Source organism: Elgaria multicarinata, chromosome 1, assembly GCF_023053635.1.
Source record: "Elgaria multicarinata webbii isolate HBS135686 ecotype San Diego chromosome 1, rElgMul1.1.pri, whole genome shotgun sequence".
Lineage (NCBI taxonomy): Eukaryota > Metazoa > Chordata > Lepidosauria > Squamata > Anguidae > Elgaria > Elgaria multicarinata.
Window position 1 is genome coordinate 186719730 of NC_086171.1, and position 25566 is coordinate 186745295.

General features: G+C 41.8%; 1 protein-coding gene across 1 annotated transcript in view; it reads right to left on the minus strand.

Annotated features, from left to right (window-relative positions):
* PTPRT (protein tyrosine phosphatase receptor type T) overlaps positions 1 to 14480 on the minus strand; it is a 733605-nt gene extending 719125 nt beyond the window's left edge. The window contains exon 1 of the mRNA XM_063145462.1: positions 14253 to 14480. Within this exon, the coding sequence (XP_063001532.1) occupies positions 14253 to 14322 (70 nt within the window). The 5' untranslated portion in view covers positions 14323 to 14480. The remainder of the gene's footprint in view (positions 1 to 14252) is intronic.
* Positions 14481 to 25566: the final 11086 nt, after the last annotated feature.

The window sequence follows — 25566 nt, forward strand, 5'->3', positions numbered from 1 at the left end:
TAAAGAAGTCCTTAAAATAGGGCATAATATCAGATGTAGGCCAACTTCTGCCTGAATATCAGCAGCAGGAGTGCCTTGCAGTAGGTCAATAGAATCTGAAGGAATTTATTCTGTATTGACTCCAGATGTTTTGGTTGTAAGACGCTCCAAATCTCAGACCAGTATGTCATCTGAGGAATAATCTTTGTTGTAAAAATTCTAAAGTCTGGAACTAGTAAATTTCCACTTTTTATTTTAGAACTGAATGCATTGATTTTTGAGCTTTTAGTTTACTAGGGCCGGATCTACACTACTGCTTTAAAGTGCTTTATAGCAGTTTTGAGAGCTGTTGGGGCCCAGGACACACTCCATATACAGTTGTCAAAACTGTTATAAAGCGCTTTAAAGCAGTAGTGTAGATCCTGCCTAGATGACCATTGACTATTCCATGATCCATTTTGAGCGAAACAGACTTTCAAGTAGTTACATTTAGTAGTCTGTTCGAATTCATGCCATCCAATAGCTGTTTGTGTTTTGAATGACTGCCAAAAATCACTGTTTTAGTCTTAGTCTTAATTCCTGTAGAAATGTTCCTTGGTGCTTACTTCCCAAAAATGTTCAACAATCTCCTCTTACCAATTTGAGTCAGGGACAACAGAGCCATATCATCTGCATATAGCAAAATGTTTAGTTTCCATGCACCTAAAGACACTGGGAAGTTCAATTTGTCAAATAGTTGGATGATAATATATCTATATTTATATATAACGAAATCTGAACCAGCAAACAGCCTTGACTTACACCTTTTGTTGACTGATTTTTCTGACAACTGGCTTTCCCTGCCTACATTTATTTGTATTGTGATTCCTGTATACAAGTTCTTATTAAGATCAGCAAACACCTATCCCAAGCCTCCATTGTTTATACCAAAGCACTTCTTTATTTATTGTATCGAAGGATGAAGTCAGATCTACAAAAACAGCATATAAGTGCTTTTTAGGGGCTCCTGCATATTTCTCTCCTGGTGATTTAAAACTAAGCTCTGATCTATAATAGACCTCCAATGATGGAAACCTGCTTGTTCATCCCCAATGATGATGTTTTGATCCACCCAAATCCTCAGCCTTACACAATGACCAAGTTTGCACAATCGTGGAGGGCGAAATATGCCATGGTGGCTTATTTCCCACTCCCCACATTTGCCAGTCACATGCCAGGGATCTCCATAATTACCCTCGGCACTGCAGCTTGTTGTATCATGTGAACCCGGCAAGAGGGGCTTGTTGCTATGGTTAACAAACCACTCAGAACCCAAACTTCAGTAGCTGAATAGTCAATGCAAGGAGAAAGGTCTTAAAACCAGGCTGCAGTCAGCAGGAGCTCAAAAATGTGTTAAGTCCATTGTGTTCAGCAAACCAGGGGGAGTTGAGACAGGTAACTGAGGCAGCACTGCTAAGATCAATGGCAGGTTAACTCATCACCCCTGAAGCTTTCTGGAAACTTGCCTGGGATTTGAGGTTAGAGGAACTGCTATTCCTTCATACATTTTTATGCTTCTCTGTTTAACCTCATAATTGAAAGTTTGTACTTTTCTTTAGTCAACCCGGCTTGGAAGACATTTAAAGATGTTTTGGGAAAGAGGAACGATTTAAGAATAACCCCACCTTTCTTTCTCCCATGGCACAAGCTTATTAGTGGTGGTGAGTGCCGGTCATTTAGCTGGCCTTTATGTTACCTCTTATCTTCAAATTCATTATGTGTAATGTCAGTTTGGGGATTTATTTCCATTTGTATTATGTTATGTTTTGCAGTAACTATAGTGAGGTTCTGAGGAAGCTGCAGCAAAACAGGTGTAAAATCTGGAGTCCTGTAAAGTTTTCCCTCGCTCAGCAATTTCATTGCCAATTCATAAACCTATTTTTTGTAACTATTACTCTGTTATGTATATACTGACATTATTGTTATATAGCTTGTTGCATAGTTCAATCTTGTTATAATTTTCATATTATAGCAGTCCTTCTACCCCACCGTATTGTCTGTTATTCGGATTTTGTGCAGTTGTGTGCTGTTTAGCATTGCACTTGCTGCGTTCTTGCAACTTTGGCCTCTGTTTTGTGTTTCAGGTTAACAGCTGGAACATGAAAAGCTATACAGCCACTACTGTGTGCCATGGTTCTTTGAATTTCTGCCTATTAAGCCAACTGACCCAACTAGCACAGATGTTCAAGGACAAATTAAAGGTTTTCCTTACTTCCAAGGTTGGTCACCTATCCTCTGGGCTCTAGTTCAACTCTCAGATAATGGTCCCCACGCTGAGGAGTTTACTTGGAATATGGCCTCCCCTTTCCACTTTCCATTTCCCCAATTGAATTCCGCTGCCTTCAATTGCCCACATACCTAACAATTCCAGGTAACAGCAGGCACAGGCACAAAAATGTTGGCAAATATCAGGCCACTTCCATACCACTGAAGCAACCCATCAACAAGGCTGCAATAATTAAAAACTCTTAAGAGCAGGAGCTTTCTATTCCCTCATTCAAGAGAGACTTATAAGATACCGAAACATAATAAATAACAAATGATAAAATAAACCATTCCAAGACTATTAACAAGGAAACATTAAAAGGAAGACAGTGGAGCACCCAGAAACTCGAACTGCAACCAGACCTGCATGCTTCCCTCTGAAGTTAAACTCCATTCATTATAAAAACCCGTTGTTGGTTGAGTTGCTCAGTTGCATTACTGACTACGATCCGTAGCATCCTAAATTATCAAGCAAAAGAAAGTACAGCCTACCAGTGTATGATGGAAAGGAGGAAAAGGTTCCTGTATCGTTAACAGTTGTATAGAAAAGGGAATTTCAGCAGGTGTCATTGGCATACATGCAGCACCTGGTGAAATTCTCTCTTCGTAAAGCTGTAGGAACCCTGCCCTCTTTTGTATCGGCTACAGAATTCTAACAGGTTGTGACTGATTCACCATCCCACTGACATCAGAGCCACCAGCCTCAACCTAACCATCCAGTGAGATTCAGTGCAACAAAAAAGGCAATGAATTGAGCTCAGCAGTAGCTTAACAATGTCTAATTTTACAGGGGGAGGAGGAGGAGAGGGCAAAAAGGCATTTCACTTTAGGTCTCTCTCCCTCTCTCTGCCTCCCTGGTTCGAAAGATTTGTCTACAAAAAAACCTGAAGATCCAATCTAAGCTCTGCTTTCCTTACATAATGATAGATAATAAATAAGTACTGGTATATTTTATAGCAAACAACTACATTGTATATCAATTAAGTCATCACAATCTCTCTTCGATATTATTTAATGCACCAGGATCTGGTTCTCGGCATTTCTGGCATTTCAGAATTACTGCATAATAAGATTATAGGCACTTATCTGCTATTAGAAAGAAAAACAGAAGCCCTGATTAAAAGATACATGCAATGTGCTTAGTTTAGATTAGACATAACAATTTTTCTCTCTCCCATAAAGGAAACATGATCTTGCTAGCAGCAGCAGGAGCTCCTGCAGTAATGGGGCCAGACTACCGAGCTCTGACTCATGAGAAAGTAATTGTTTATATGCAGAGTATTGTTCATTAGTAGGAGTGCCACTGTGTTTTAATGGGGATGACCTTCCCACAATGGCAAAGCAGAGCCCACATGCAAGAGGGAAAGTGTCCAAAGGAAAAGGCAGAACCTTTATTGAAATGGGGAACAGGAGAGGGGGGAAGAGAAGGAGAAGCACAGCATGCCAAAATATTCTAAGAAAGGGCAGGTTCGTAAAATAAAATTACACAAGGCAAACAGGAAATTGATGGTGCTATATAAATAATAATAATAATAATAATAATAATAATAATAATAATAATAATAAGCCTAAGTTTAATCAGTAGTGTACGTTAATATCCCAATTATTATGGTAGTATTGTAAGCCTTTCAAAGACACTTTATGTAACTTATTCGTATAATGCTCTAACCTTAATGGTTGAAGGCCATTGTCTGGGGTACCACATAGGCCCTTTCTACACCTAAGGGTTAACCCAGGAAAATGGAGGGATTGTCCCTGCCTGCTCCCGGGATCCCCTGTGTGGCATTTGGATGCACAGGGACAATCCCGGGCTATAGGGCTGGTGTAGACATGCCCATAGTTTCCCTCTCTGTAGTTAGTGTCACAAGGTTGCAACCAGAATTTCCCCTGTATCTTGAAATCCAGCTACGGAGCATGGCATCTCCCTACTGCTGGGACCCTTCACCCACCCTCCCCTTTCCAACTGCCTGAGCAGGTAGGGTTGTAAGTATGCCATAAGCTAGCAGAGGATGAGGGTGGACAAAAGAACCAGGGACCACTGCCAAAGCTTGCTGATGCTCAGAGGTGCTGACAAACTTTAGTGGAACCATGAAGTGTTCATTCTGAAGATGAACACACTCACTTCTGCTGAATGGGCCCATATCCTAAAGCATGTGGCCCATGGGCCATATGCGATGCTTCTCCATTCATCTGTGCAGCCTCCACTGACCCACTGCCGAATTTGCCAATCCAGCAAGAAAGCAACAATTTTTTTAAAAAAACAAGGCGCATGGAGATGCACACTCTGGATAAAACCCAACAGGATCATTTTTCCTCTGCTGGTTCTATTGTGCTCGTAGGACCCACCACTTGCACAACAGCAAAGTAGTGGCTTGTTGAAATAAGCTCAGAAACAAGTGCAAATTTGTTGCAGTGATCTCTGCCCTTTTGGAAGCAAGTGTTTCACCTAGTTTCTGATTACTATAGAAACCACCAAGCTCCCATAGAGCGCACTAGTAGGCAGGCAGTATTGGACGCTGCCCCTTATTTCGAAGTAGGATCATGCTCCCAGAAGTTTTTCAGGATTGAGATTTAGCTTACAACTATGTGTGCGCTCCCTGTATGCCTTGTTTTAAAGCAATGTTGAGGTGGGCGTAGGTGTGGATCCCAGTGGATTTCATGGAAACAATCCCCAACCTCCAGCAGTTGCCCAAGTCTGCCCAAACTCAGAAAATATTTGAAAGTATTTGCCTGGCATTGGGGAGAATACAGAGTAGGCACCAGGTGAGCCTCTCTGAGGAGAACATTCCATCATTTCAGGGGCAAATGGCAAGCCTCTATACAATAGAAAACATGAGAATTGGGGAACAAGAGCTAAACCCACTAGGGGCTAAGGATATTGTACCTAAGAAGTTATTTTATATGGAGTTGAAACCATTAGTCCGTGGAACGGACTGTTGTCTACTCTGGCTGACAATAGCTATCCAAGATCGTTGGGAATAAACTCGACCACTGAACTACACCTTCTCCCAGAGTAGTGGTATTCGATAATTCTACGGCATTGGACAATTTCTCCAAGCTGCATGAGATAAGCAACTCTCACAAAGTTGGGACATTATCTACAGGGCACATTTACCAGATGGAAATTCTGGATTAGATACTCAGCAGACGCAAGCCAGTAATTGCAGCAATACCTTATGTACTTACTCCTACTTAGAAAGTATTTAATTGGGGATGTGGGTGTGAATTGCCTTACATTTCACTTACAATTAGAACAATTACTAAATGTGATAACCATGGCGTAAATCTTAAAAGCATCAGATCTGGCAGTGTTTATATCTGAGGAATTAGGTAGGATAAGATGCACCATTTGTCATCCCATTAAGTGTTTTGTAAATCTTTCTCTAGGATTAGAGAAGGCTTTGTAACTATTGATTAGTACCTCACTGAAGAGGTTGATGACATTTAAGCAAACATTACCACCCCCAGTTATTATAGAACACTTTTTTTCCCCAGTCAAAGTACAGTTATGGAGATATTTCACTCCAGACTGAGTACACAGCTTTTTATGGTTTTGCCTGAATATGCAATTTTCAGGAGGTTTCACAAACAGGGTAGATATGCTACTGTTCTTGGAGGCAATTATACCCACCAAGACTGACAAGTGCAATCCTTTCTCCATCCCATCCAAATAGAATGCAACAATCACCAACTTCCTGTCTTCTGTGATTGAGTTATTTCTTGTCCTCACAAGATTAAAGAGAGACAGGTGTTGCATTCTTCTGCTGACATGCTCAACGGCTGCAAATTTCCAGGCCTCTTTTTCTGGCGTACTCCTCTTTACTTCAGCAAAATTGTTTGAAATGGGCAGGTAAGTAAGACCTTTAGAAAGCAAAATGCTAACACCTTGACCTGAGAGGGCTTTCAAAAGCTGAAAATATGCTCAAAACCCATTTATCTTATTTAGTCTATAAACAGCGAAGGTTTTGAAACACATCATAAATAGTAGTTGCCAAAAGAAATAACCTTTGCCCCAATCCCTGCTCTACAAATTCCACAAAACTCTTATCTACCTTTTGGGGGGGGGCAGCGTGGTAGTTTCCATGGTAACTAAGCAGCAATCCCTTATTTCAAGGGAAGGATAGTTCAGTATTCTATAATTGTCTAAAATACATGATTCTGTAAACCATTTACAGGGGTGGTGTGCTCTAAGGGTGCCACAACTGAACCCAACAGATTGTTGAAGCTGGGTGCAAGCAAGGCAAACCATTTGCAAAGGAGAAAATGCTGTTGTTGTGAGGACAGAAATGGAGAGGAAGAGGATTATGAGCTTTATCACACCAGTATTATACTGTGCAATCACAGTGAACTGCATGCAAAGGACTCCAAAGTTTTTCATCTTATAATCTGCTTTTATTGTGAAGTACTCCCATGCATCCTGCTTTAATTGTGCTATAAAGGCAAAAGAATCACCGTATTTTGATACTAGTTTTCGAGTATATCATCCGAGCGGCCATGGGGCCCAGGAGCAGGATTTGAAGAAAAATTAAACAAATGCTTACATCTGTGTAAACTTTAAAGATAAAGACATCAAAATTGGCACAGTAATAGATATTAAAGAGCATACCAAATCTGAATCAGATTGGGTCATCCGTTGATTTTTTATGATTTTTTTTTACATTTCCCCCCTTAAACGCATTTCCTGGTATGCAAAGGATCTTTCCGACCAGTAGCAACAACAACAACAACAACAGCTTAGCGCTGTATGGATAATTCAAGGGAAACAGGTACATGGGACAAAGCTCTATGTATGCCACCTTGAGTTCCTTGGAGGAAAAAGGCGGGATATAAATACAATCAATCAATATATATATATTGGAGGTATGCGTTTGCCATTCACACAAAATAACCCATGTTCTGCAGTTGCAGGAAAAGGATATCTTTCTTCCAAATAAGAAGAAAGTATTAACTGTTCTTTTAAGAGAAAACAAATCAATCTGGCTGAGAAGGAAAACAACACTGACCATTAGGGCTTACAGCTCCCTAGCAGAAAAGGGAAGCAACTGTAGAGTTAAATTGCCACACTGTAACAATTGCCATGCACAGCGGTTTACACCGGGCACCATGGAAGTTTGTTTTACACACCACCCACATACTTAAGGTAGAGGGCTAATCATGGGGTGTCGTTCTTCATAACTATCCATCGAAAAAGGTTTGAGCGTTCAAACTACAGATTTGAGGAGGAAAATGATACAACCTGTGGTACAATGAACATTTGTAATGAAATGGGAAGGTCAAAGAAAAGTGCAGGGGTGCAGGCTAAGCAAATCTTGAGGCAGGTAAAATGACCCCCAGATGAACTTCCAAGTGGATTAATAACAAGGCACTGGGTTATCCACAGCTGTTGAATTAATTCTGGTACGTTTCACTACGCACATCCAAAATACTACCAATGGCAAAACATTAATGTAATTTATTCCTCCTCCCCACGTCTTGGTTACATTAAGAGTACAAACAGCATATGCCACTGAGTACAATAGAACTGTGCCTGTGGTTAAATACGGTGACCATATTGAAAGGAGAACAGGACTCCTGTATCTTTAACAGTTGTATAAAAAAGGGAATTTCAGCATGTGTCATTGGTATGCATGCAGCACCTGGTGAAACTCCCACTTCATCACAACAGTTAAAGCTGCAGGAGCCCTGCCCTCTTTTGTATCTGGTTACTCTAGCTATAACTTTTCTATACAACAGTTAAAGATACAGGAGCCCTGGCCTCCTTTCCATATGGTCATCCTATGTTAAAGTTAACTTGTAACCTGTAGTTACTACTGAGAAGTGAACATTAACATTATTTAAAAGGTTTAAAAACATACACACACCAACTACACAAACACAAAAGTCAAAGCTTTGGATTAGGCATTTCATTCTGCCAGTGGTAGCATCCGCTGAGCAGAATTCTGCTCAGAATGCTCCTACCAGTGGAAAATGGAGGAAAGCGATTTTTATCAAATTATCCCTTCTCCTCCAGATTCCAGTGCCACCTCTTCCACATTCCAGAGAATCACCCCAATCCTCTGGAGCAGATTTTCAGGGGACATAAGTGGCTACAGAGTGAGGGGAAACAACAAAATGTGCAGAAAACAAATACTGGATCTACTTACCAGAAATCACAGCTGTTGTTATTATTATTATTAATTATTATTATTACATTTATATACTGCCCCATAGCCAAAACACTCTGGGTGGTTTACAGAGATATTCCAAATGAAGCTAATGGCCTTGTCCAGTGTAAAAGGTACACAAAATGCTTTCCTGTATTTTATTATTCTGCACTACAGAGAAGCCCCACAGAATAAATCTGAAAGCCCCAAGGGAAGAGCTCCATACAATCTCTGATTGTATATGAACAATAACAGAGACAATACAGATGGTCTACTACAAATGTATACATGATAAGAAATAGCAGCAGAATTGTAGCCAGGAAACTGGAAGAAGGCAGTGGATGAATACAGATGACCATTTACGAAGTGGTGCACAAAACAATATATGTCATCCCTTGTAGCATGCTGTCAAGCAGTGAGGAAAATTTAATCTCATCCCAAATACCACATCAGGTGTAGATGGGTGGGGAAAATTCTTTAACTCACCACACAATTACATGCTAAATGTGACACCTTGCTATTTGGTAATACAAATAAAACACAGTCAGAAATCACCCCAAAATCAATGGTTTCCAATCTTGGTTCCAGGGAACCCCTACTGCTAGTACTGAAAGGCACACTGACATTGATTGGCAGTAGATTCAGGACAGAAATAAAAAAGTACTCCATGGTATGGAAATGAGGAAAGGGAGACATTTTTTTCCTTCTCCCATAATACTAGAACTTGGGGGTCATCCCATGAAACTCATTGGTGGGAGATTCAGGACAAATAAAAGGAAGTACTTCTTTTACACTATGGAATTTATTACCACAAGATATAGTGATGACCACCTGTTGGGATAGCTTTAAAAAGGGGTTGGATGAATTCCTGGAGAAGGCGATCATTGACTACCAGCCCTGATGGCTATGTGCTACCTCCAGTATTCGAGGCAGTAAGCCTATATGCACTGGTTGATGGGGAACATGGTTGGGAGGGTGCTGTTCCACCATGTCCTGCTTTGTTGGTCACTGGCCGGCAGCTGGTTGACTACTGTGTTAATGGAGTGCTGGACTAGACTAACCTTCAGTCTGATTCAGCATGGCTCTTATGTTCTTTACACAGTACACCACTTGGTAAATGGTCATCTCTACCACTGAATACAATTCACTGCCACAATGGGCCTGTTCAGACAACCCGCTAAGCCATGGTTAGGCAGCTAACCCTTTTGCAGCAAATAGTTAGTGCATTTAAACCATGATTATGTAGCCACCATGGTTAGGAATGGTTCAGACTACACACAAAGACATGGTTCACATGACTCAGTAAGCCAGAATATTTAGCTCAAAATGCTGTGTCTTAGCATGTCATCTGAACAGGGTCAATATGTAGTAACGGCCAATGGCTTAGGCTGCTCTAGAAAGTAAATAAACAAATTCACAAAAGATAGCTATAGTTGTGGGTTACACAACCTGCAGGCCACATGAGGCCCCGGAAGTGTGTTGTACAGTCCCCATGCTCCCCTGGTCTGAACACAGAATTTCTGTCTATGCTGTAGCTAGACCTAAATGGAAATGCTATGTTCAGAAACTGAATACAATTTGCTGGAGGAGCATGGCAGATGAAGCTTTCACATCCTCCTTGTAGGCTCCTCAGATGAATCTGGCAATCTATTGTGTGAAACAGGATGCTGGACTAGATGAATCCAGACTGATTTGGCAGAAGTGTTCTTACGTAGGTTTATCCAGATTCTTCAAATAAGAGAAGAACAGTAATGGTAGACAAGGCAGTTTGTTCAGCGCTTCCAATCTTTCCCATGCGATATGCAGCTACAAAGAAGTTTTGCTTGGGTGCTTCTAAGAGATGGTCCTTTCAGATCATACTTGCACCCTGCACAATTTGATGCTGCCCCCTGGAACTTGCCACACAGATTTTGTCAGTACACAAGCTTGTGTGGAAAAAGTTCTGTGAAAGGGGAAAGTTTGAAAACCACTGTAAGGGTCTAACAAGATCTTTATTGTGTGGCTTGTAGCCACATCAGGGTATTTCTTTAAAATGTAATCCTAGGTCCAGGCAGGCAATTTCTACTGGGAGTGCAGTTTCGGAAGAGGAGAGGTTTAAACCCAATTCCTGCACTACAATTTTCAATAGTTGATACCTTCTATTGCTAATTCCATTAGGATCATGAATTGGGAAGAATGGGTTAAACCTCCCCTTTCCTTGTACTGTGGCCATATTGGACATTTTACCCTTCCCATGCCTCCAATTAATTTTTTAAAAATCCTCAACATGGATGCATGCCATGCAATTATAAATCCCTGAGTCTAATTGTTGCAATTGATGGTCCCTACTGAAGTAAATGGGAGTGTTCTCAGCAGTTTTATTAGAAACAGGGTGCTAAATACTTTAGAGTATTTATATTGGTCATAAATAACAGCTCACCAGGTGGCTCACAAAGACCAAAGACCATATTAAAAATATTTTAAAAATAGTTGCAAAAACAACCTAAGAAAAACAAATCTAAAACCAAATACACAAAATACACAATATACAAGCAGTGTGATTAAAATACAGATTTTAAGGTCACCGATTTTAAAATCATGGAGAACAAAAGATATTCATCTGGCCCTGGAAAGATCACCAGGTAAGCCTCTTTGGGGAGGCTTTTTCACAAACAGGATGCCATTGGCAAGAAGACACTGTCTCTTGTAGCCAGCCACCTGCCTCACTTAACCTGGGGTGGGGTGCAATGGTGGTGCATGGAGCAGGCTTATAAAGAGGATTTTAAGGTTCAGATAAGTACATACAGAACTTTTATGTGACACAAAGAACTGAGCAATACCAAGAGTCAACACTTCATTCTTAGCTTTATTCAGTACCCAGCCATTCCTTTCTTTTCCCCAAAAAGAAGCCACAAAACTACACAAAAACTCCAACAGCCAGCTTCACAAAATGGGACATGCTAGAAGTTTTGACAGAAGGCTACTGAAGGCATCAAAAACATAGTTTAATCGCAAAGTCCAGGATGGGTCTATATCATTCCATCCTAATAGTTGTGAAGGCAGCACCATCTGATGGACAGTAGGAGAAGTGCTTTGGTTTGTGACAGATGGAAGCTTTCATATACTTTAACATTAAAATCCATCAGAGAGGTGCAGAGTTCTTGAACATTTTTTCCGTCTTTGCTTTCATTATCTGACTGTTAGCTGTGCAAATTGGTTACAGGGCATTAAGTCTTCAGTGGTTAAGTGTAATCTTAAAAATGAAAGAGGCAACACTTGCCGTAACCTCATTTATGGAAGTGGCTCACCAAGTCATGTTTATTTCTATAAATAAGATTCTTTTATCTTTTTCAGCAGCAAGGCAGGCACTGAAGGAGGGGGTGAAAGGTGACATTCACAATCACACAGAGCAAACTCTCGCTTTCTTCTTTAACAAACAATGATAATGGAAGCTTCTGACCTATTTGCTGATCCTTGTTGCTCAATTCACTTTAATTTTTATAATTGCATTTGTTCAGCCTCTCCCATGTCTGTCTGTCTGTCACTCCTTCTCCATATAAAGTTTAGATATTTATTTTGAGACTCCAATGTAAAACCATGGTACCATTGCTTAATAATGAACTATCAATCTGCCCCTTACCCCTATCTTCAAGATTTTTTCTCTCTCTGCTGCTGCAGCCACCAATGCAAACAGGAGCTAGGTCATTAGCCTGTTCTATAGAGCACCTGGAATATTAACAGGCAATACAGTCCTGTTGATTCCAGTGGAACTTAGTGCAAAGGGAGTGTGTATATGATCATTGCTATACTATGCCATTTGCATTCCTAAGCAAAGATTGAAGTTGGGGAAGCAATCTCTATAAAATCCAACGATGGTCAAGGTCCAGGCATAAGTTTAGGATTTGTGTAACAACACACATACTTATGAGGAAGCAACTCCCTTGAAAATCAATAGGGCTTACTTTGAAGTTTAAAAGTTTAGGATCACAGTATTAGTAGAAATTCTGCTTGACTTAGGAGCTCTCTATTCAGGAGTAGCAGTGGAGAGGATGTTCTAGGCTGTAGTCCTACATACACATATCAGGCAGCCTCACTGAACTCAATAGGACTTACTTTTGAGTAGGCAGGTATAGATTGTGCTTTAGTGAGCTCCCTTATTATGAGAGGCATTTAGTAAGTGATACTTTTTCAATATTTAAATACAGAAAATGGAGAACATATTCCATTCCTTATCGCTCTAAAGGTAATATGATCCTCAGTTACTGTACTTTAAGGTACACCTTATACAAACCACTCTGTGCTTTACAGAGGTTAATAGGACCACTTCCATATTCATGATTTCTCCATTTATATATATATTTTAAACTTTCCTTGAAAGCTTCTGCTGAAATGTAAAGATTTGTTTCTGGCTTCTGAGCAGTGATTTCCCTATTTACTAAGTCCCCCGTATAGATATGTTTAACAAAGCAGACAACAGTTGTTTGATCACTCAAGGTTTTCTAAAACAAAGAGCTCTCTTTCCTGAAATTGGCTCAAACATGAAGGTTCCAGGAAGAACCAATTCTGAAGTCATATAATACACAAATGCCTCCAAAGACGGATTGCTGCCATGTAGGTATTTTAAATACTAACCTTCCGTATCTGGGAAGGCAAGTTGGAAATTTTCTTAATTTAGGTAAATAAAGACAAGTACTTTTCAACCAGATTAAAACACACACATTCCACAGCAGAATAAAGAACACATGAGGATTCCCATGTGTGGGCAGTTGATAGAGCAGAAACAGTCTGTTGGAAGGAAACTCCAACTGAAGAACAATGTGAATGAGATTCTACAACACTTCATGTTTTTAGCTCCCATGTGCTCCAAGACACAGCCTCCCTCAAGTTTAAAGTGACAGGTTGGGACAAGTGTGAAACAAGAAGTCCAAAGTTGTCAGCCATCAAGAGAAAGTCATTCCAACTCTATCACCCAATGGAATTCTAAATATGTTGGCCAAGTTTTGATTTAAAGGTACAGAAGGGCTTCACATCAGATGTTGCACATTTTTCAAATACTTGGCCCTTCTCCTCTTCCTTTGATAGAGACCAACTGTTTACTATAAAAAGGACTGGAGTGTCTTGACTCCAAGAATGAGGAGATGCCTTCAGTATCATACAAGGCACAACTTTTAAAGGAACAGGCTCCCTAAGACTAAAGATAAAAAGGCACATCTATAATGGTGTTTAAAAAAAATCTAAGGCAGCCACACACAGAGTTTATTTGAAAGTTCCATCTCTGATGCTGAATACATTTGCTTCCTTGCTTTCAGATGTGTTTTGAAGCAGTGGCTTTCCTTATACACCATCCTCATCCATACTCTTAAAGAAAAACTAACAACACTGCAATCCTGTACAGATCTACTCAGAAGTAAGCCCCATGAGCTCACCAGGACCTACTCCCAGGTAAGTGAGACTAGGTTGATGGACTAATTGACATTAAATGCATGTGTAAGATAGGAAGAAAATGCAGAATAATTCAGTATAACTGCCCATATGAAGGTTCTACCTTGAGATTAGCAGTTAAGCTCTGAGAATCCCCCACAATGAAAGTCAATCTCCTGCAGCCCAAGACGCTTACAGCCAGCTAACACAATGCAAGCACCTCCGAGGGGGGGGGCTTAACCACGGGAAGAATAGCCTCCTGATCCAGCCGTTCCTTACACACACCCATACCCGAAAGGGCAGAGGGGGGGGAGAGAACGCCATGCAACCCTCTGTCCTCTTGCAAGCGCAGGTTGAGTTCAAAGCAACGCACAGATCTCACCAAAGCTCCCTTCTCCGCACGCTGCCAGCGCCGACGCCACTTACCTGCAAAGACCTGTCCGCCGGCTTTTTGCAACAGCTGCAAAAGAATGGCAATGGTAGCAATCCTAGTCATTCTTTTAAGGGAGTTCACATCCCTTTCCCACGGTGGTAGCAGCAGCAGCAGCACACCCGATTCTCTGCGCGCCTTGCAAACATCCCTCGCATTGGTAAAGACCGGAGAGTTGGGAGCGGATCTCTGGCACACACAGCTGAAGCCTCCGCTATCCCTGATCTGATGAGTAGCACAAGCTGATTGAAGAAGCGAGGGGGGGGTGGAGGAGGAGGAGGAGCGGGGGGGGGGCAGAAGAGAGATTTCCCCCGAGTCCTAACGCTTGCCTTTTCTCCCTCTCCCGCATATACAGGAGAAGGAGAGCGAGGGGGGAGCACCGCGCACTCCCTACCGTCACTTCTACTGGCCTCAGCCAGCGAAAAAACCCATTCTGCGTCTCTCTCTTTTTGTTTTGGCGCGAGGCGGGGCGAGAAAGGGGGGCGTCGGAATCCGTGTAGTTTAACAAGGTGCTTCTAGGTCGGATTCGATGCTCGGGGTGAGGTGGGGGGGCTACTCCTGCGTAAAACCAAGGGAGCAGAGTTAGAACATTTGCAAAACAGAAAACGGGATGCTGAAATGAGCCGAAAGCGTGCTTTGTTTCGTGTGTGTGTGTGTCGCGCGATCTCCCGCTTGCGGGAACCTGGGAAAGAGAGCAAAATCGCGAGCCCAGCTAGGCTGGCTCCCTTTGAGAGATACTAGTCGTGATGGGGAAGGTGAGGGCGAGGAAAGAATGTCGAACAAAACTGGAAATGAGAACAAGCAGCCTTCACTCCCCCTCCCATCCCCCAAACCAGGGAGAATAATAAGGCTTGCAGTTAAGCCGCGCTATGGAGAGAGGAGAGGAGATGAGCCCCCCTACCACGAGCATGAAAGTCACACAAATGCAAGGTTTCCAGGGGGGCCATTATTAGATCAAATCTTCTGAAAGCGCTCGCAGACATTTCCAGCTGAAAATAGTAATTTCCGTCATTATTCACTTAACTTCGGATAGAGTTGGCTGCTAAATACCTACGCTCAGCGTGCGCACTCGGGAGATCTAGACATAACGCACTCCCAGGTTTTAAACAAGGGCGCCGCGCGCCCGGCCTGGCGAAGAGACGGCGCGGAAGCCACGCCGCCAGCCAGCCAGCCGCCCGCCTGTCCGCCCCGATGGATGGGAAGCGAACGGGACGCTCGGAAACGGATTACGGGCGCGCCGCTGCCGCCGCCTTCTCCCACCCGACCTGACGAAGCTACGCGGCCGCCAGGGGGTCTGCGGCGCCCTCCGAGCTCTCGGGGTTGCGAAGTGGAATGAACGCGAGGGCTCGGCCGGTCGCATCTCCCTATTCTATCGCGGCGCGGCGGGAGGTTCGGTTCTGATGGCGTCTCTGAACTTTCAAAGGACGCTTTTCGGCGCTCTGCGGGGGACTCTCTGCGGGCGTTGGAGAGAGAGAGAGAGAAAAGGCGCTCTTGATCGCAGCTACCTCGGCTATTTCAATGGCGCTTTTAATTATCCTGCCTTATAACGCCCCCCTACCGGGTCTCTTCCCTACTCCCGTTATTATTGTTGTTTTTGTTGCTGTTGTGAATTACTTCATTCTTTCCCAACTGAAGACACGGGAATTCCAGCCGACAGAGCTCCAATAGGCGTTGGAACGGTGTTACTCCCTGCATCGCCAGTAGGGAGTGCTGTTGCATTAAGAGTAACTGATTTCCATATAACCTCCCCTTTAAGATTTTGCAACTGGTGACTCTTCGGGAGTTAGTCCTTGAAGGATCTACACTACTGCTTTAAAATCGTTTATAACAGTAGTGACAACTGTTGGGACACACTCCATATACAGGACACGCTCCATATACCGTTTTCAAACCGTTTTCAAAGTGTTATATCCTGATTAGTGTAGATCTGGCCCTTGACTAACACACGGGGAGCAGAGCATAAAGGAAAACTGAAGGGATAAGGTGTTTGTAAATAGATTGGGTTGGTTAATCTACTACAGGGAACATTACCCATGTGAACTAAGAATATAAAAAGAGCCATGCTGGGTCAGACCAAAGGTCCACCTAGTCCAACATTCTGTTCGCACAGTGGCCAAGAATCTGTCGACCTGAGAACCACAAGCATGACATGGTACAACAGCACCCTCCCACCCATGATCCCCAGCAACTGGTGTATATAGGCTTACTGCTTCTGATACTAGAGGTAACACCTAGCCATCAGGACTAGTAGTCATTGATAGCCTTCTCCACCAGGAATGTATGCAACCCCGTTTTAAAGCCATCCAAATTGGTGGCCATCACTACATCTTGTGATAATGAATTCCATAATTTAATGGTGTGCTGTGTAAAGACAATATAAACAGAGGCAGTAGTTTATTTATTTATTTATTTATTTATTACATTTTTATACCGCCCAATAGCCGAAGCTCTCTGGGCGGTTCACAAAAATTAAAACCACAGTAAAACACCCAACAGGTTAAAAGACAATTACGAAATACAGTATAAAAAGCACAACCAGGATAAAACCACACAGCAAAGTTGATATAAGATTAAAATACAGAGTTAAAACAGTAAAATTTAAGTTAAAATTAAGTGTTAAACTACTGAGTGAATAAAAAGGTCTTCAGCTGGCGACGAAAGCAGTACAGTGTAGGCACCAGGCGGACCTCTCTGGGGAGCTCGTTCCACAACCGGGGTGCCACAGCGGAGAAAGCCCTCCTCCTAGTAGCCACCTGCCTCACTTCCTTTGGCAGGGGCTCACGGAGAAGGGCCCCTGTAGATGATCTTAAGGTCCGGGTAGGTACATATGGGAGGAGGCGTTCCTTCAGATAACCTGGCCCCAAACCGTTTAGGGCTTTAAATGTCAATACCAGCACTTTGAATTGGGCCCGGACCTGGACTGGCAGCCAATGAAGCTGGAAAAGGACTGGCGTGATGTGATCTAGTTGAAACAACAAGGCACGAGAAGAGTGCACATCACTCAACCACATATAAACCAAGCAGACAGCAGTTATAATGTGTCAACAACTTTTTCTTAAGAATTTTTCACCATATTCACACATATTTCATAAAGAACACATTCAATTATTTCTTCAACATAGATAATTTCTTCACAATATGGATGTTTATCCAGCATTTATATATATTCCAAACAGACAACAGTTATAATGTTGTCAGAACTGTTTAATTGGATTTATGAGGCGTACGCCGGGTGGATGAAGTGACTGTTTTATTTGGAGGATATGACCCTGTTTATAAATCTGCAACTTTAGCCTGAAAAGAGTGCTTTTTCTGATGAAGCAGATGCGAAAGCAGGACTTATGGAACCGGTCACCTATTAAATATATATGCGCTGGATAAATATGTATATAGATAGTACATCTATATTCTGTAAAAATATCTGTATAGTGAAGACATGACCTATGTTGAAGAAAATGGGTGAATAACTTGTGGACACTTTATAATTGTTGTCTGTTTGGAATATATATGCTGGATAAACATATTGTGAAGAAATTATGTTGAAGAAATAATTGAATGTGTTCTTTATGAAATATGTGTGAATATGGTGAAAAATTCTTAAGAAAAAGTTGTTGAGACATAACTGCTGTCTGTTTGGTTTATATGTGGTTGAGTGCTGTGCACTCTTTTCAAGTCGTGCTGTGTAAAGAAGCACTTCCTTTTATTTTTCTGAATCTCCCACCAATCCGTTCTAGTATTATGGGAGAGAGAGAAAAATGTATCTTTGTCCTCATTCTCCACACCATGAATAATTTTGTACACCTCTATCATGTTTCCCCTTACTCTCCCTCTTTTTCCCAAGCTATAGATAGCAGGAGAACACTGCTTGGCACTGGAGTCCCGACCCCGAACTACAGAACTGCCAAAGTAGAAGTGCTACACCACAGTACTGGCCAGATGACACAGAACTGGAAGAAATAGGATGAGACTTCAAAATGGTTAAACTATGAAATTCACTACCACAAGATGTGGTAATGGCCACCAATTTGGATGGTTTTAAAAGGGGTTGGATAAATTCCTGGTGGAAAAGGCTACCAATGGCTACTAGCCCTGATGGGTATGTGCTACCTCCAGTATCTGAAGCAGTATGCCTATGTCCACCATTTGCTAGAGAACATGGGCGGGAGGGTGTTTTGCACTTGGATCCTGCTTCTGGGTTTCTCATCTACAGCTGGTTGGCCACTGTGTAAACAATGCTGGACTAGATGGACCCTTGGTCTGATCCAGCATGGCTCTTCTTGTGTTCTAATAATTTCAACAAATTCGCAGACAGCAACAAAAGCCAATAACAAGACAGAATCTGAAGTGTTTTCACACAAAAGTAAAAACCTCGGGATGGACAAGTGTAGCAGGGCTTGAGGGATAGACAGAGAATGAAACTGTAATCATTAGCAAATTGGATGTTGGTCAACAATGTGATGCTGTTGCACAAAGGCTAGTGCCATTTGTGGGCTGTAGTCCTGTGAGTACCATTGAACTGAATGGGACTTACCAATGAGAAGACCTGCATAGGATTGTACAGCAGGTGCAAAAACAACGCCCATAGCCTTATCGCTATTATACTCCAAATTATAACACTTGAAAAAGGGCTTTGTAAGCTTGTTTGTTACAAAAGACAGCTGTGGTAGACCCATGAGTTTCTCTTATGTTACTTACAGGTGTGGGTGGAAGAACAGAATGGGATATGAAGAAAATATATTCTCTTTAAATCTATGCCTGTTCTGAAATGGTGCTGATGCATTCCCCATTAGGTCTGCACTGCAGCTGGGTTTACCTTATGTTCTATATCATTCCTAAGTTCATTTGCTTTAAATGTCTCTCCTACATACTGGCAAGGCTGTTGCATCATGATATAATAGCCAGCTCTTCACAGACAGGCTCCAAAACACAAATGAAATGCCTGAACTCTGACCGTGGCAGAAGCAACCACTTCGTCCATTGTGAAATTTGTACTTCACATTCACAGCCTCAATTAATTATAGCCAGCCCCATTAGCCACTATGCAAATAGATAATCCCTTTTAAAGTCCTTTTCTGCCTTACCTTGAACTATGGTTTCTCTGTTCCAATCTCCTTTATTTATTCCACCTTAAAATGAAACTGACACTGTGTTATCTCATAGCCAGCTCGCACAACGACTTTGGGGGTTTATTTTATTTTAACTACAGCTATGCAGAATCATCTTTGTCACTGTCCAGATTAAAACCAATTTCATTGGGGTGAACATTTAGCCCAAATAGTAAGAATGCAAATATCTATATCATTCCCCCACCCCCGTTTAAATCCTATTCAGCACCATTGTTTCCCCGGCGGCTGCTTTTTGCTACCACTTCTCCCCACCCCCACTGCTTCATCTTCCTCCCTCCTGGAGTAGCCGCATGTTTTAGCCTATCCCATCAGGAATCACACAGTGAACAGGATGACATCATGACCATATGTAGCCAATTGGATTCGTCTCTTTCCTGTATTTCCAGTTTTGAATTAAAGCATTCTATGATGACATGACTAATGGCAAGCAAGGGCAAACCAGGAGAGAGGACAAGTAAAAGCAATTTAGGGTGCAATCCTATGCATGTTTAGTCAGAAAAAAGTGCTAAAACTCCCACCATTCCCCAGCCAACCCACTAACAAATAAGAGTGACATCCTGGCCTGATCTACACCAAGCAGGATATTGCACTATGAAAGCAGTATATAAAAGGCAGAAGCCACACCAAGCAGGATATAGCAGTAAGAAAGCAGTATATGGTATGCGTCAATGGCCCCCAATAGTTGTCAGTGCACTTCAATACCGCCATAAAGCAGTAATGTGGCTCCTGCCTTTTATATACCACTTTCATAGTGCAATATCCTGCTTGGTGTTGATTAGATCCCTGTTCCATGAAAGGAAGGGAATTCAGGCCGTACCCCCTTTTCCTCTGGTTGCTTCAACCAGTCTTTAAATTTCTTGGGTCTCACGTATCCACTTTTAGATTGGGGTGGTGGTGGTTATTGGGTTATCCAACAAGAAAAGAGGCCATAAAGTTCCAAACAGTAAAGTTAGTTTACTGAAAAAATACAAATAGAGAAAAGTTTTATCTCTGAATTGCTACTCATACAACACACACACAGCTATTGGATAATACATTGATCAGAAATAAATGCATCAAGCAAACCGAACTAGAATGTGTCCCTGTTTTATCAAAGTCCATTCCCAGAAATATCTTACTTTTATGGTTCCAACATTCTCTAAACCATTTATCCAGTTTCAGCAGCTCTTTCCTTGCTTTCAGGCCTTAGCTAGACCTAAGGTTTATCCTGGGATCATCCCAGGGTCATCCCTGTTCATGTAAATGACACACAGGGGATCCCGGGAGCAGGCAGGGATGACCCCGGGACAATCCCGGGATAAACCTTAGGTCTAGCTAAGGCCTAAGACTTTGGACTTCCTTCTTTCTCTCTTATTTTCTCTTCCGATCATGATCCTCCTCCACCTCCACCTCTCTCCTTCTCTCTGAATTGCTGCCCTTCAGCCTCAGACTTTTATATTTTAAAATAGCCTGTTCCCTCCCCTCTCCAACCAATCAGGAAGGTAGTTTCTTGTTCACAGTTTCCCTATGTTCCTATCCCTGAGTCCTCCCTCTGACCTCCAGTTGAACCTCTTTCAAATCCTCATTATTTGTAGATATTCTGACTGCAATATCCCAGTAAAACTTTTTGCAAACCTTGTACTCTCTCTGACCTTCTGTTGAACCTCTCCCCACTTCCTTACTTCTCTTCTTCTGCAGACATTCTGGCTCCCTGAGCCTTTTGCAAACCTATTGGCTTTTCTGAGCCAACATCCTGATTTCATTAATCTTTAACTAAACTTTTCTTTTCACTTTTTGGCTGATATTGACCAAATTTAACCCCATAATAGTTAAAAACACCAAAACTATATAAATATATAAGGCCTGTTCCTTCACAGAACAATTATCATAAAGAAAATACAAACAAAAGTTTATCTAATAAATAAGCATTTTCTGCATGGCTGAAAAATGTTCAGGAAAAACACTTATTGGTTCCAGGCCAACTCAGTTATAATATGCTGGCTGTGTGTGTGTGTGTTTCATCTGTCAGTTTGGCTTGAATGTGGGTGCACTGAAGCAGTCGTCTGAGTATAGTATATCCAGATTTCAATGTAGAGCACCACTGCAAACATTTCCAAATGAACATTTGCTGTGGCACACGAACGCTGAATATATGGCTTCCAAGTTGAAAACTGGGATCACCACTTCAGCGTGCAGGCATGCATTCCAATTCAAGGCAGGCGTCCCCCCGTCCCCCCTTGCCTTTCAAATCAGCATGATTTGAAAATAGGCTCCAGATTTGGTTGTGTGAATTGTCTCTAGAAAACAAAACTCAGAAAATGAGATGGTGATTCTCTTTTGAAGGAACTCAGAAGTGATTGCCAGAGAAGGCAGAGCAGGCTGAGAAAAGAGACAGTGGGCACAAAACCAGCTTCTGTAGAAATAGAAAACAACAAGAGAATAATTGTCCTGCTCACTAAATTCCCTTGTGTCTCCAGTTGAGAGTAAAGCAAAGACAAGGACAAACATGGCACTTGGATAAAAACAAGCCAGAACTTTTTTTAAAATTGGATACAGCTTCACAGAGGCATGGCATGACTGTTTCAAGCAACAGTCTTCTTCTTCTTCTTCTTCTTCTTCTTCTTCTTCTTCTTCTTCTTCTTCTTCTTCTTCTTCTTCTTCTTCTTCTTCTTCTGGTTGGACTCGATGGCCTTGTAGGCCCCTTCCAACTCTGCTATTCTGTGATTCTATGATTCCTCCTCCTCCTCCTCCTCCTCCTCCTCCTCCTTCTCCTCCCTCTCCCTCTCCCTCTCCCATCATACCATACATTTTATATAATATGTACAACCATTATATAAAACCATGTATACAGCCAAAGAGTTCCAGCTGAGTAGGTATTCCATGAGATCTTGTAGTACTGAGCACTCCAATCCATATAGGCCTTAATCCTATACACCCTTATCTCAGAATAAAATCTGTTAGATGCAATGGGGTTTACTTCTGAGTAAACATAATGTAATAATGGTGAAGCAACACCTCCAACTACTAGGTGGCACTGTTCCATCTCCTTTGTGGCTAGCTAAGGTTCTGAGTCTTGTCATTCTGTGGAAGTTCCTGTGAAGAACAGATCTATGGTGGAGGTTTGTGCTGTCAGTTGACGTTGCAGATGACTAGTAAGCTTACCAACAACCGCCTTCCCCTGGGACAATTCCATTACAACCCTTTTTAACCAGTTAGTAGCCCTACATGATGATACTCATAATATTAAAACTAGAAGTAAATGTTCAAAACTAGAAGTAAAGGAAGCAATATTTGAACAAAGAATGGGCCATATACCATGTGGTTTTCATGGGCCAACTTTGTGCACTGCTCTACCTCTTGCGCATGGTCCATAGTTCCCTGCGTGATGCATCTGCTGCTCAGACAGGCAGGCAATTAGGCTGTGAATGGAATCCCAGCACGGGATGCCCTTCATGAACAGAATCAAAAAGATTCTGTTTCCTAAAGCATCACTTGAATTAGGATAAAGTGCATGTTTCAACCATGTTAATTAGCTTACCAGTTGCTAGTATGTCTGTGACATCACCAACAACTGTTTTGTCAACATAACATAACATAGTTGTCACTGTCCTTACGTTCTACTTTTCACTTCCCTTTGACTCGCTGCTTATTCATGACTACCACCACATGTATATATACCAACAGCTCAGAATAACACTTCACGCATCTATTGAAGTGGACTGTGGTCCATGAAAGCTTATGCCAAATAAATGCATTGGTTTGTAAGGCACATCAAAAATCATGTATGTTTTTGCTGCAATGGACTAGATGGCTAGATAATAAATATTCTTAACACAAAGGAAGAGGAAGAGTCAGAGTTAGCATTTTGGAGCCTCTTCTCTGTCTGCAGTTGGGTCAGGGATGTGTTTCTTCTGGTAACCCTCACTTAGAGCATCTCTACATTAAGGAAAAACCCTGCAGTCTTACCAAGGTTTTTTTTCCCCTCGTTGCTTTTTGTGTTCACTATGGTTCCTTCAGACACAACCATGTGATTTGTAATTGAAACCTTCCCCTCTCGTGAATGTTTCATAAAGTTCAATGAAACAGCAGCATCTAGTGGTGGAATTAATCCCGGAATTATTTTAGATACCGGATTATCTCTGGTTTTCCTTTTAGTGAGATTTACACTTGATAGACACAGCTCTTCTCCTCTTCCACCTACATTATGATGGAGTTCTGATCTTTGCACGGAACATCTTCCTGCTCAGCACTGAAGAAGCTGAATAGGATTGATGCCACAGCTGCTCAAAATAGTAAAGAGAGAGAGAGAGAGAGGATGATAACTATGCCTCACATACTAGTGGTAATTTTAGAGGAATATAAGCTTTTCTCCCCCTCCCCTCAAATATCCAAAATGCAGAACCTTGCATAGAATAGATTTCACAGGGATTTCTCTCTTTATTACGCATTCCAGGAGAGACTGTTCAGAAGTATGTGCCATCTCAAACAGCAGCCAGTTGACAGCAAGCCAGCAGAATGAACATCTGACCACTTGACTTCATCCACCACCCTTTTAAGTCACTGCTTTTCTGCCCTCAGCTTCTCCTTCTCAAGTTGTCAGCACATTTGCAGCTAACTATGAGCATAAACACAGATACCAGCTGTCTTTTTTAATCGAGCTGCAATATGAAATTGCTAATAGATCCCTGACACTTTGGCACTGATCTCCTACATACCATTCTCCTTAATATACTCTTCCTTGCCTAGGGAGAAATTAAGCAACCACACATCAATAATTCAAGCATATCAACTTCACCTTTACATCAAATCAACTTTTTTTTTTAAAGAAAACATCTCCTTACATGGAGCGCTGATTAGGGCAAATATTAGAGAATGAAGGAATGGATAAAAAGATATGGTTTTAGTGAACTATATTTCAGGGTACTTAAAGAATCATCTTCTTCCAATGCAGCCTGCCCGCTCCCTAATGTATTGTGGAGAACCTCTTCCACGGCTGAGATACAGTTAGGGCTCCTCTAAACAAGTGATTTATTGAATGCTTGTGATTGGCCACTTACAGATGTTTTTGAGTCGATTTCATGATTTAGTCATCAACCAATACTTCTCCCACTGAATCCTTCAGAAACCTTGGGATAAAAAGAACTACTTTTAATGTATAATAGCTGGGAAACAGCTGGATCCTCCACCACTAGATGGCACTGTCTCAATGGAACTGAATGGAGGGGAAGTATTCAATTCAAACCCCTTGTCGCCTCTCTCCTTCCGAGTAATTCAGCCCCTAGCAATCACACCAAGGAACCAGGAACCACAAGAAGCTCAGATAAGCAACGTGATTTTCCTTAATATAGAGATTCTCCAAGCAGGATAAAGTAAAATGCCCAGATAGACCATCTTACTTCATGAGATCTCTCTGGCCCTCACTCTCCTTGCTTTTTGCTGCCTGGTTAAAACCTTAGATGATAAACCCTCAATTTTATCTGCTGTACTTGTCTTTCTTTTATTGGTTTATATTGCTGTTACTCCTATTATTTCACTTTTTTATTGGTTTATATTGCTGTTACTCCTGTTATTTCACTTTTTTAATAGCTGCCTTAAGCAATGCAAATCCACTGGAAGGGCAGAATATAGGGTTTTAAAAATAAATAAATAAATAAAACATTTTAGTTAAATCTCTGAAAAGCACTGTAAAGTCAACAACAGATCTTCCTGTGACCTCCCTTGGCTGGCTGGGTAATGCTGGGAGTTCTAGGACTTTTTTTGTCTAGACAGTCATAGGATTGCGTCCTCAGACGTTTAGGTATGGGCTATTGCAGAGGGTTAGATCCAGGGTTTTGTTCCAGTGGTGACAGGATACCCAACCAGAGCTCTGTCCAGAAGAGTTCTGTTGGTGAAAAGATGGGTGGGAATGCAAGTCTTGCCAATTCTCCCCACCCTCTGCATCCCCCAGCACCATTTCCCACACAGTGCTGGAGTGTCCCTCAATCCTCTGGAGATTTTGAAGGGACATTGGGGACTACAGAGGACAGGAGAATTGGTTAAGATCGTCTCCTCCCTCGCACATCACTCAGTAGAAAAGCTCAGCTAGCTCAAACACATACTACTAATAGAAGGAACCCTTCCAACACATGTTTTTCAAAAAGTACTTGATTAAAGGAATGTCTGTGAGGAGTAGGGCCAGCTCAGGTCATCTCAGCATGGAAGGGAG